The sequence below is a fragment of the Temnothorax curvispinosus genome, unplaced genomic scaffold, assembly GCF_003070985.1.
Source record: "Temnothorax curvispinosus isolate PA1 unplaced genomic scaffold, ASM307098v1 QBEX01011098.1, whole genome shotgun sequence".
Lineage (NCBI taxonomy): Eukaryota > Metazoa > Arthropoda > Insecta > Hymenoptera > Formicidae > Temnothorax > Temnothorax curvispinosus.
This window is the reverse complement of record NW_020220878.1, coordinates 739670-751751: the sequence shown is the minus strand read 5'-3', so window position 1 is coordinate 751751 and position 12082 is coordinate 739670. Positions and strand designations below refer to the sequence as shown.

The window sequence follows — 12082 nt, the reverse complement described above, 5'->3', positions numbered from 1 at the left end:
TGTTCTATGACAAATGTGACTATCCTTCGGCTTGTAAATTACATCCATGTATATTTACTTACGCAATCAAACATAAATATATGAACAGATTCGGGTCGACGCCGATAATGAAGCTATAAATCGAGAGATGTCAAAAACCGACAAGATATCTTCTTTCTAAAAAGCTTTTTTTTAGAAAATCAATATACCTAAGTTGATTACGCGTTTTGTTATTCTGAAATTAGTCTCTATTTAATATTAAAGAAATATGCACTTTATGTTTATAATGTTCTTTCTTTTTGCATTACGTATATACAATTACCGAAATTCAAACAATCTACAAAATGCATAAATTTTTCAGATACTACAATTTGCGGGCGTGTAAAATCTTCTTGATAAATAATTATGTTTAATAAACAAAAATAACAAAACTCAACCATTACCTATCACTTAATTAAAATACCTACTTTTTGGATGAAACGATCCTTACGCAGTCGATTTCATCTTCATGACCTCGTAATTTCACCGTCATACTCTTATTCTTGTATCCTCCTGCTTCCCTCGACCGTCATTTTTTTCGTTTTCTCTTTTTTTTTTTCGCAGGTCGGGGATGTCGTACAGCTTTTCGCACGCTCGCGTCGCGTCGCCGCAGAGACCCGTATTCGTAGAGTATGAGAGTAAGCAATTTTCTTCCGAAGATGGAGCGGCCCTGGGACATCGTCGGTGCTCCAGGGAGAACGTACGACGATGCGAGCGAGCGAGTGAGTGAGTATGATTGATGCGGTTTGTCGGTCTCGCCTGACGTCCAACATCTCGTCTCGCGTCATGCTCGTGGATACTTACGCCCCCGACGACGACGACGACGACGAGGACGAGGACGGCGACAACGACGATGATGATGACGACGACACTCGCGGTGTTACAGCCGGCTACACTCCGCGCATTCAGTCGCGGGACTGAACTTACGTTGAACCGCTGCGTCTCGATTTCCCAGCGTACGCGCGGAGAATGATCTACCAAGAGATACGGAGTATCATCTTCTCAAGAAACTTAGTTGAGTTTTTCTTAGTTATATGCATCCTCAGCGAGAGAGAGAGAGAGAGAGAGTTTTTGCGAAAAGAGAAGAGGATACCGTATTACCCTGAGAATCTAATCTAACAAATGTATTGTCTATGCAACGATATTTATCATCTCGCGGTTATTTATACAAATGGCCACATTTCACAAAGAGGAAATAGTTCGTACTTGACAGCTGCGCGATTTAGTTATCGTATCGCGTTTTTAAGTTCATCGAACAATTGAATGTCAGAAGCATAGTGAAATGCCGTTGAAATTACGCGCCGTTTTTTTTGCGGCAAATTATATAACAGTATTGAAATGCGGCGAAGTTGACATCGCAATTTATTCCTTGCAATCTAAGTATTACGACTTAAGTGATTACATTGTTAACTCTTTTATTGGTCGTTACACTTTCGTGGAATTAAATTATAAAAGTTGTCCCCGAGATGTAGACGTTACCAAAATTTTTGAGAAATGTTGTCAACATGTTATTATCCTGGATCAAATATGCTTCTTAGGATGCAGCTTTAATAAGCTGATGCCTGTTAAATTCTGTTATGTTTGACTTTCGCATCTGATTCGTTTCACCGCAATACCGCGTTTGCAGAGGCGAGTAAGCATGTAGCATGATAATTAAATTGTGCCATGAATCGTATTAATTTATGGATGTAACCATACTCCGGCCACTCGGAAAAGATCTACGAACATTTATTCACTTTTGTTTTAAAATTCCATACTTTCAAACTGCATTTATAACTTTAACGTTTGTTCTAATAACTGCTAAAGATAATCGCGGTATTAAAAATATATATTTAATTTTGCATAGATTTAATAGTTACTAAACTTATTTACACAAACATCTTGCGATAATTTCGCAATTGTTATCATGATAAATAAGCGCACGAAAAACGAACGCATAATCTCGTCTCTTATCGAGTCGAAAGAGCGCGGTTGAAAAAAATGCGATGAATTAATGCATCGATTATCAATGCAGCTGAAGAATTTTTTTTTATGCGTTTTATTCTTTATATGCGCGATTATTAAACGTAGACAGGTGACAGACACAAATAACGCCGCATATATTTCTGGTAACAAAAAGTTAAGCCTATTGCACACAGTGTGTACCTTATCGAAATATGTGCGAAGTGTCGTTGCACCAAAAATTCTGGATTATCAGAAGTCACGCCAGATCGGAAAACACCGTCGTCGTTTCGGCAAGCGATTAAACGGTTAAAACTGTTTGATGCTTGATAAACTTTATTGCTGCCCGATATCGTGTTGGATTTATCCCTTCAGAGCGTATCATAAAAGATTTTCAACGTTCCTATCGGGGATACGAGCGCGCTCGATTTTATGAAAGCCAAGATTAAAGTAAATTCTTGTCTGAGCTAACACACGAAAAATCTGTTATGAGAAATTTTAGTAAAAAGAATGTAATACATATTTCTTTAAATTTTAATATTTTCAAATACACAATTTTTCAAATTCTTCAAATTTATCGTTATACGGTCATTTATCAAATCATAAAGTCACTTATAATTTGTTGCTTTTCTATAACAAATATTGTTAATTTCAATCGAATCGTACATGTATTAATCCTATTTAAAGTTTACGTAATTTTCCAGATTACGTAGTAATTTTCGATACTCGGAAATTCTAAACTACTTTCTTCAAACGGATATCATCTAAGTATACAATCCCCTTGAAAGAGCGATGGACGTGATGTAGAAACTTCTCAACCAACCACGAAGATTTCATCTCCTTCGAAATCTCATCTTGTAGGAAAAATCGAAGATCACCCTTGCGGCCATAAAAGCCCGAGCTCCTCTCTCTCACCTTCGGCCCCGTTGCCTAAATTTTCTAAGTTCGCTCCTCGCGCCCAGCAGCATCCACCATCGTGATGGGTGTTGAAGGACGAGCGCCGCGAGCCGGCGTACGTGCATGTACGTTCAAGTGTGCGAGGGCAGCGCGCAAATATCAATCAGTGGAGTCAAGAGTGGAATCAGGGTGGCCGAGTGGTTCCACATAATGCTGCAACCAGGAGGTGAGAGAGCGTAGCGCGCAACGTGTATCTCGTATTCGCTGGCCGGTGCAGTTCAGACATACGCGCACACACACACAGACGTGAACCCACCGCATACACGTATCGGAGGCACATACGCATACAGGCGCGAAACCCCATCAGCAACCCCACACGCGGTACCGGAGCAACGACGCCCGGTAGCGTTCGGTAGCGTCGTCGGCCCCACTCCCTTTCACGAAACGACGATCGTCCACGTGTTGGTTTATGCGTGCACCACCACGTACACCCGGGAACAAGCCGGTGTGTGTGTGGGTGGAGTGGAACTGAGAAGGCGTGCCCGGGAGGCGGGACCCGGGACCAAAATCTTGGTGTGCATCGGACTTCTATGTGGGTGTTCTCCCTCTCCGTACAAGCGCCGACGGTGTGTGCGTCGTTCGTGTGATTCTCTCGGTCTCGCTCCTTCGCTCACGTCCGTCGCTCTCGCGGCCGTCATCGCATGGGAGTCTCTCCACTATCAGACCCGTTAACAGCAGTCGGCGTCGAGGCACCCGCTCTAACAGCTAACGTCTCTCCACATCCCCGGGCTTGAGCCGGTGTTTCGCCGTTTCCGATCCGTGTCCTGTCCGGCCGATGGACCGCACGGAAATCAGTGTCGCTGACAACCGGAAGCCCAGTCTCTTGCGCGACACATATTCATTATCGCAAAACAGGCAGAAGCTGTCCTACGGGGGTCCGTCTACGTGTTGACAAACAGCTTCGAGTGTCTTGACTGTGCCGGCGAAAGAATCCCCAGTGCTTGTGCGCTATCACGAGAGAACGATGTTGACAACTCTCGAAAGGATGAAGTCCGCGAACAGGTAGTCTTGAAAAAGGATTTCATCGAACACCCTTGGGGTTGCGTATCTTGCTGATTATAAGAGATATCTTTTTCTTAATGAGGCATCCAACAAACAGTCTCGATAATTGTTGAAAAATCGTTGTTTCTGAAGACACAAGTCGCCGAAGATTAAAAAAATCCCCCACAGACATCTTTGCCAAAACATCCTTGAAGGGACATTCTGGACATAGTTTCATTGGAAATCAAGTTAGGAAGGACTGTGTATATTTATTTATTGCTGAAGAAACACTTAAAGATTGCAAGCGTGTTGGGAGAGGAGATGCGAATGTCGTGTGTAGTGACGCGAAAGTTGTAAAACGGTGAACGGACTCGAGGTCCAGGATGATGGAAGTGCAGCAGCAACACTCGCCTGTCGGGGTGGGTCCACTAGACTTTTCGAGACGAGGGGTTGCCGAGGCGTCAGCGTTTCGCGTTGTCAAGCCCAAACAACCGGCCTCGTCGCTCGTGCATCAGCAACCGCTGCCGCCGGAAACCAACAACAACGAGAATCTTCAGGAGAACCCGCAGATTCCCATCGACGAAGGTAAGAATTCTTGACTGATCTGTCGAGGTTGAATTGTCACTACAACAGTTAATGACACAGAATATTATTTTCTAGTAATTTTCTGGTAATTTATTAACCCGAATATTCATTTAAACGTATTTTTAAAACAAATTTTGATGATGATATTGTTATAATAAAGAATAAGTTAAACAATACCTCTTCTATTCGCATTAACAACGTATAATATAAAAACAGCAAAATATAAAATATGCGATATTTTTACAATATATAAAAATGATTTGAGATAAAAATATTGTATACAAAGTATTTAATCTTCCCTAATTTTGAGTTATAGATAAAATGTTGAGATTAAAAAAGACCTTTGTAAATATAATATAAATTTATTATTATTTATTACATAATAATTGTTAAAAGTTTTTAATCAGAGAGAAATTGAGTATGTCTATTTAATGTGAATTCTCTCTTCAGGTATATAAAAATATACAATAAACAAATTTACAAATTTCTCAAACTTCAGTATATTAAATATCTATTTTCTGTCAATTGTATTCGCGTATTTATGGACGATATGTACATTATTGCGATTGAAAACTCAATATGCCGTCAATTATTTTGACTGACAATGAGACACCCACGCGAGTCGATCAAACCCTAAATACGCACCGACGATACACTCTCCGCGGAGGAAACCCCCATATTCCAGATAATAAACATATCGCGTCCAAGCCTTTGACATTTCCAACCGTATGCCGTTCGCTGACGTAGCGGCCCCCGACACTCTCACCCCGTGTCCATCTCTCGCCTGTCATCATCCTGTCTATATTACCTGCCTATTACCTCTGCAACGTGACATTTACGCGGGTAGCTCTTGCAGCTCGCGTCAACACCTGAGCTTGTTCTCACCCACACGCGCGAGGATCGCGGGTGGTCCCGAAGCACAAGCGGGACACGGAATGCTCATGCACGAATACGCACACGCGCGTGCAGGTGCGTAGGGGGTTGTGCCGTCATCGTGCACAACACAGTCTGTTCAACAGGTGAGAGGGGATGGTTGGCATTAGACGGCTGCCTATATACTAATACCCCGCTACTAATCGCGGTAACAGGCTAAACGCAATAATATCGAGCTACAGGCGTTGAGCTAAGCGGTTTAAGCGATAATTGCCAGGTGATGGGCAGCTCATCGAGGGGGTTGACTCGGCTGTTCTTCGGCTGCTTGTACCCCGCCGAGATACTCAGAAGCCTTTGTTTGACAAGAGACTTAAAAGCACGCGGACACGTCTACTTGTTACGGAATTGCCGACAGTCCGATCCTTGTTGATCGAAAGGAAAAGAAATATATTTGTATCTCTTGCAACATTTAAGTACTTCTTTTTCTAACAGTAAGCTTAGAAAAATGCGAAAACTTAATTATTCAAAGGGAATTCAATCTGAATCTAATGAATGTAAACGTGTTTGGACTTCTTCTCGTTTAAGTATCTCGATCTCTCGTTCTCTTGCATACTGATTTTTTTTAGAATTCAATTGTGCAACGTATATTTTTATCTAATGTATACGATATTGTATCTATCTCTTTTCTCCCCTCGTTTGGAAAAATCTTGCGATCCAACGCCTTTAGTGCGAGACAATTTTCTTAGTCCTAAACAGACCAATATCTCTTCTCTGAATTCTTTGAATTCTCCGGATCTGCCGATCGGCCGCGGTTGTTTTTGTCGGTGATTTCCACGGCAAATCACGTTGGCCTTACCGTTTTATAGATTTATGACGGACCGATAGCGCGAAACGTACGCGCGGGACTACGCCAGGATAAGACTCTTGCGCGAGCAAACGGCCCGATATCGCCGCGATTCTCCGCTAGCTAACAAACACGCGTTACCTGCATTGTGTGTACACACGTATCGATGTGTTACGCCAGACCGCCTTATCTCAAGCGCGCGGTACGTCCGCTATATAGGAAAATATGATTTATTTCTGATAATCCTGGCGAGAATGAGACAGCCTTTGCGGCGCGGAGTGTCTAATCTCTTCGTGCTATCTCCAGGTTATCCCAGTCGGTCCTCTATATTGCCCGGATTACAGATTTCTCTCGCTTTTTTTTGTCGATTCTCGGTATAGCCGATGTCCCGTTATCGATCGATTAATCTTTATAGCGATTACCGAAAGTTACAGAAATGATGCATCATATATCGGATATAATAATAAATTTATTTTTCTGCGAATAATTACTGTAACTAAGAATACAGAAATAATGTATTGCCAAATTTTTATTATTAACATTTCTTTCCATCTCTTGAATTATTAATTCCAATTATTATTTACTGAAGAACATGTTATTAATTATTTATATATTTCATTTCTAACATAGTTTTTCTTAATATCACATTAAATTTAATATAATCGCAATTTAAACACATTTAGTCTTAATTTATTTAATAAAATATATGTACATTTTTTATAGATGCAGTTAAAATTTTATAAAGTATTTATTATTCTACCTCGAAATAGAAAGTTCTGGCAGATGTTATATTTTATGTTAATAATCTTATATACTTATTACTGTTAATACAATTTTATTCTGATTCATTCCTGATTAGATGTTTGTAGATTTTTGCTTTTATTCAACAATAAAATCAAGAGATGACGCGTACCGAATGACGCGTATATGATATCGACGTAGACAAAGCTAGATCTGATTTAGCTTGATCGAATTGAACGATTAGATAGGTTCTGGATTACGCTCGTCATCGTAAAACTCGGATTTGATATTTTTATCATACCTGTGTAAGAATAAGAAAACTAACATGGATTTATAACACGATCGTTTGTCGGTCGAACTGCAGCTTGGTAATCGCGATTAATTTCCCATTGCCGCATGGTTGCGGACTTCTTTGTTTCTACGTTGCTGCGATATCGGAAATTGTTAATCTTTAGATTATTGTGCAATGAAATAAATACTTTTGTTTTTATCTATATTTACAACTGAAGGCTTCATGACGTCATACGGATTTTATAAAATGTGTGATACACATTAAATTATATCAATGTTATCAATTATAATTGTTTTATATTCAATTTGTTACTTGTTAATGATCTGTGAAAAGATTGTTAAACAAGTTGTCATCTTTTTATAAATTCATTAATTATAGGCATTGTAATCGTGCCAATATTAATTCGATATACCGTAATTCGGTATAACTTTTGGCATTCCATGCACTGCACTGAGCGAAAGACAAGACTTTCACTTATTTGATTAATCATCGGGATGGCAAATTGGCGTGAAGTTTTCGAACTTTGATCCTCCACCGGAACGATCAAAAGAAACCAACCAGGATGGATGGCGGATGTTCGGGGATAGGAATGCAGGTTTCAGGGAGAAAGAGAGCGAGTAATGGCCGAGGCAAGGTTGATAAATAGAGGAGGGTTTCTCCTCCTTTCTAATAAAGACGCTCTTGTCGAGGGGTTGATCTTTCCTACGAACTAGGAATACTAAATTTGTCAGGACTTGAGATGTCATTGCAGCGCTGGTGGCTGGCGGGGTAACGATGTATAAACGATCGAGAAGAATGCCCGATCGTTTCGCCGTTTGCATCACTATCTTTTTATATCGGATTTCGTGTACACTGTCTTTCAACAATCGGTCAATCGTAATAGATCTAAATGGCGAATATATTTGTTTGATATATATATAATGATCGTATAATTTTTAATATTTTTTATGTACTTTAACACAAAATAAAATGAGACTATCAATTTTTTTAAAATATATCTAAAAATCTTTGTTATTATAAATCAGTAAGAATTAATGTTTTATATAACATATTACTTCTATAATTCTTTGAGATTCGGTCAATTATTTCCCGAAAATTTGAGAAAATTAGAAAAACCGGTTTCCAGAAAATCGGTAACGAAAAACTATACACATCATGGCACTTCCCGGAAAATTCTACCCCTGTTTCATATACTTTTGGTAAAAATTCGGTCCACTAACGAATGAGTATGTTCACGGACAGACGGACGGACAGCAAACAGTCGGGTTTTATATAATAGTATGATATACCTAATTAAATTTTTAATATAATAAGTATAATATATTATTAACGTTTATTTAACGATTTTAACGTAATAATATTATTTTTTTAAGGAGGATGCAATGTTCGTTTAATGTTCCCGAGACTGTGGGCACCTTTCGGGAATGCCACGGAAGTTACGAGCCTGCCACCTTTACCAAAAAGTCACTCAGGTACGTGAATAAAGAGCCAGTAATCCGTTTTGTCGATAAGTTCGTATATTCAACCGAATTATATCACAATACAGTGAAAGAATCTCTCAATGTCGAACTTAGGTGCATCCTTGACTTTCTGCATTTGACATATCGGAGAGAGAAAAAAGTAATTCTGATATTTCGCTATCATATATTTCATATCACTTTCACATCTCGTCTAAAACTAAAAACTAATATAGAAATAAAAGTGTAGAAGTAATTTTGATTTTATTTTAATAATACTGCTTTTTATCGAGAAAGAAATATTTTATCAAAATTGAAAATTTCACTGTTATGGTGTGTCAGATTAAAACGTATCGAGTATTAAATCGTATATATTATTTTGCGCATGTTTACTCGTTACTGATTATTATTGTTTGCTACCTCACACTGTTTGCTAGAGATTTGTTACGTATATACTATGTATATTTTAAATATCATTTATTTCTACTTACATTAAATATTCGAAGAAACTGCGTTTGTGGCGCTTCAGACACACAATCGTCGCTGCACATACTTCCATTCGTCGTTCGTCGTTGCTTCTTACTTCTCTTCGAAAGGTGTAGACGGACGGGTGTAGCGCCGACCTTTCGCCTCGGTTGTGATGATGGCTTCCTCCTCGGCCCGGATGACGGCAGGTTTTTATTTGCCGATCATTAAGAACGAGACCGGTCGTCGTCGACGATTGGGATAAATGGTAGCACGCGTCATACCACGCACGGACATGGGCCTTTCTAGCTCCTGCCGGCCCAATTGGAGCGGATTAGAGGCGCTGGCACAGGGATTCGGTCCGTCGGCTCCTTTGTGCTTGTACCTACCCTGAATTAGTAACATCTTGTCATGTTAAACGCCCATGCATATTCTTCCTACTTCTCCCGCGCGCGCGCGGACGCGGGCGCGGGCGTGCACGTGGCCATTCATCTGCCCCGTTCATTCTCAGACATGATAAGATCAACCGCGTTACTTTTATCGTCGCGTTTACGTCGCCGCCGCCGCTCTGCCAAGATTTGCGTCGCGCAAACATGGCGCTGGTTGAGCAGTATCATATTATTATTTATATAGACTATCACTGCTATCTTTATTGTAGAAGATGCTGATTCATAGAAGCTATTTCGAGACGAGAAAGCGGAAATGTTTTGTGATTTGTCATTATTAGAATATTGTGTTGATGGAGTAAAAATCTATTCAACGATCTCGACAATCTGTCTCGACAGTAAACAAGTATTTCAATATTTATGTGATAAACGTCAATATTATCATCGATTTATTTAGGATTTTTAAATGAGTGATTTGAGAATACAAATATTATATATATATCAATAATGAAGATAAGTTTACAATTTTTAAATAGTGTGACATTTGAATGTTAAGAAAACAATCTTGGAATTGAATTTATATAATACTTCACTTCCGAGTATACACAGGAAGCAAAATTTTGATTATTGATTTACATCTTTGATTGATATGCGATATATCTTTAATGAGTAAACTCGATCGGCGATTTCGGTGTATCCAAACGTTTCTTGCTGCGAATCGATAAAAGGACTCGTGACAAGGGGATGACGATACTGAAAATGGTTGTGGACGTGGATTAATAAAGGAAGGCCAAGCCGGGGGGAACAATTAGATCGAGTTAACGGCCAACTTTAATCTTCTGTCGTCCGTCAGTCGTTTACTGCGTAGCGATCTGCCGCTATATAGAACCGTTATACACTTCAAACCCCTTCCGTGATGTCGGTTCATGGAAAGGAATACGCGTGACCTTTGCCGCGCAGTCGGCGTCAATAGAGCCGAGTGACAGGACGATGTGGGTTTTCAAAAACGGATTTTTCATCCGGCCGTCAGTGGCTATTTAAAGTTAATCCCTCAATAATTACGAGAAATGATATCAGGGTGTACTCACGGAAAAAAATCGGAATTTAGAAGAAAGGATTTGAATTTGAATTGATTTAGATTGAAGATGATAGATTATGATTTATTTTACTGGTAAATGTATGTGAATTAAAAATATTTTTAATATAATATACTTTTCCTTTATTTATTTAAGATTTATTTTTTATTTGGAAATATATTTAGAGATATCTGCAATTGAATTTTAATTTCTCGCTTCGTAACGATAATATAAGCAGAATTATTTTATTTTCGGTACGATAACTTGAGTAACGTAATATTTAATGAACAAGTTGACATGTTCTTACTTTGGCTCGTTTCGCTACCGGGTTTGCACGGCATTCAGCTACACTCTGGAAACTTTGTCGTTGCTCGTCCCGATAAGCAACTCCGAGCACTTTACGCGAACATGGCGGATGCGCATCAGTGGCGGAACCGTCGTAACAAAAACGATCGCGTAGTCGATTCAAGAAGTTTCATTCACCGTATCGGGGGACTGAAAACTACGCTTACAGGGCCACGTGACACGCATCTCGATGCAGTGTCAGAAATGCACGTGTGCGTAAACTGCAACGTCTAGGCATGCGGAGATCCCGTCGAACCCGGACCAAAGTTTAAACCCATCTGCCGGACGGTCGCCGACCGTTTTTCTCTCGTTGTGGTTGCACCGTCGTCAGTTTTTAGCGCATTCCAGTCGACCCAGACGCAGCATTTGCGTAAGCAGTTCTTCCTATCGTGCCGCGGGACACATCTGCCCGAACTTCCTCCTTCTTTTGCTCATTCTCGTCGCGCTTTTCTGCTATACCTTCTTGACAATGAAGCGCGAGCGACGAAATAGAATTGTTTTCGTTCAATTGTCACAAAATTCAAGTTCCGTTGACTTTATTTTTCTTTAAAGTATCTATATTTAGCGTCCACAATATTAAATTATCTACTTAAGATTAAATTCACGCAGCGTATCTCTCTGAACGTTTTAATTAGGAATTAACAAAAATATTTGTTATTAACATGTGTTTGAAATTTATCAGTCCACGATTTGTTAAATTTATTTCCAAAATTGAGAAGCTTTTAATTTGATCAGTTCAGTCATGTTAATCAAATAATACACAAGTAATCATGCAAATGTATAATTTCTAAATTTAGGATAACGTACGTGTTGCTTCGAATATATGTCGTCGTGGTCGTCGTAGAAGCAGGAAAAAAAATTTGGATGTAATATTAGCAATTTCATTAGCTCCTTTTTGCGTTTTTCCTTTGTGCCTTTTGACCGGTGTGCAATAAAGTACCTATCTGTCTCCTCGGACAGATCCCCGCAGGCGCGCGCGAGGCGCGTTTCTCATTACATTAGGCCACTCTGACTCGAGTCGTATTTTGATTCGATTGCAAAGCCACCAGGAGACATGATAATAATCGACCCCAACGACGGGGCTCGCGGAGAGCTTTAAATGCGATTAGCCGACACCGCGG

General features: G+C 39.8%; 1 protein-coding gene across 1 annotated transcript in view; it reads left to right on the top strand.

Moving 5' to 3' along the window:
- The first annotated feature begins 590 nt into the window (after positions 1-590).
- The window catches only part of LOC112461166 (zinc finger protein 358-like), a 30313-nt gene continuing 18821 nt past the window's right edge, over positions 591-12082 (top strand). Inside the window, exons 1-3 of the mRNA XM_025026313.1 lie at positions 591-740; positions 2664-4482; positions 8606-8704. Of these exons, the coding sequence (XP_024882081.1) occupies positions 4281-4482; positions 8606-8704 (301 nt within the window). The 5' untranslated portion in view covers positions 591-740; positions 2664-4280. The remainder of the gene's footprint in view (positions 741-2663; positions 4483-8605; positions 8705-12082) is intronic.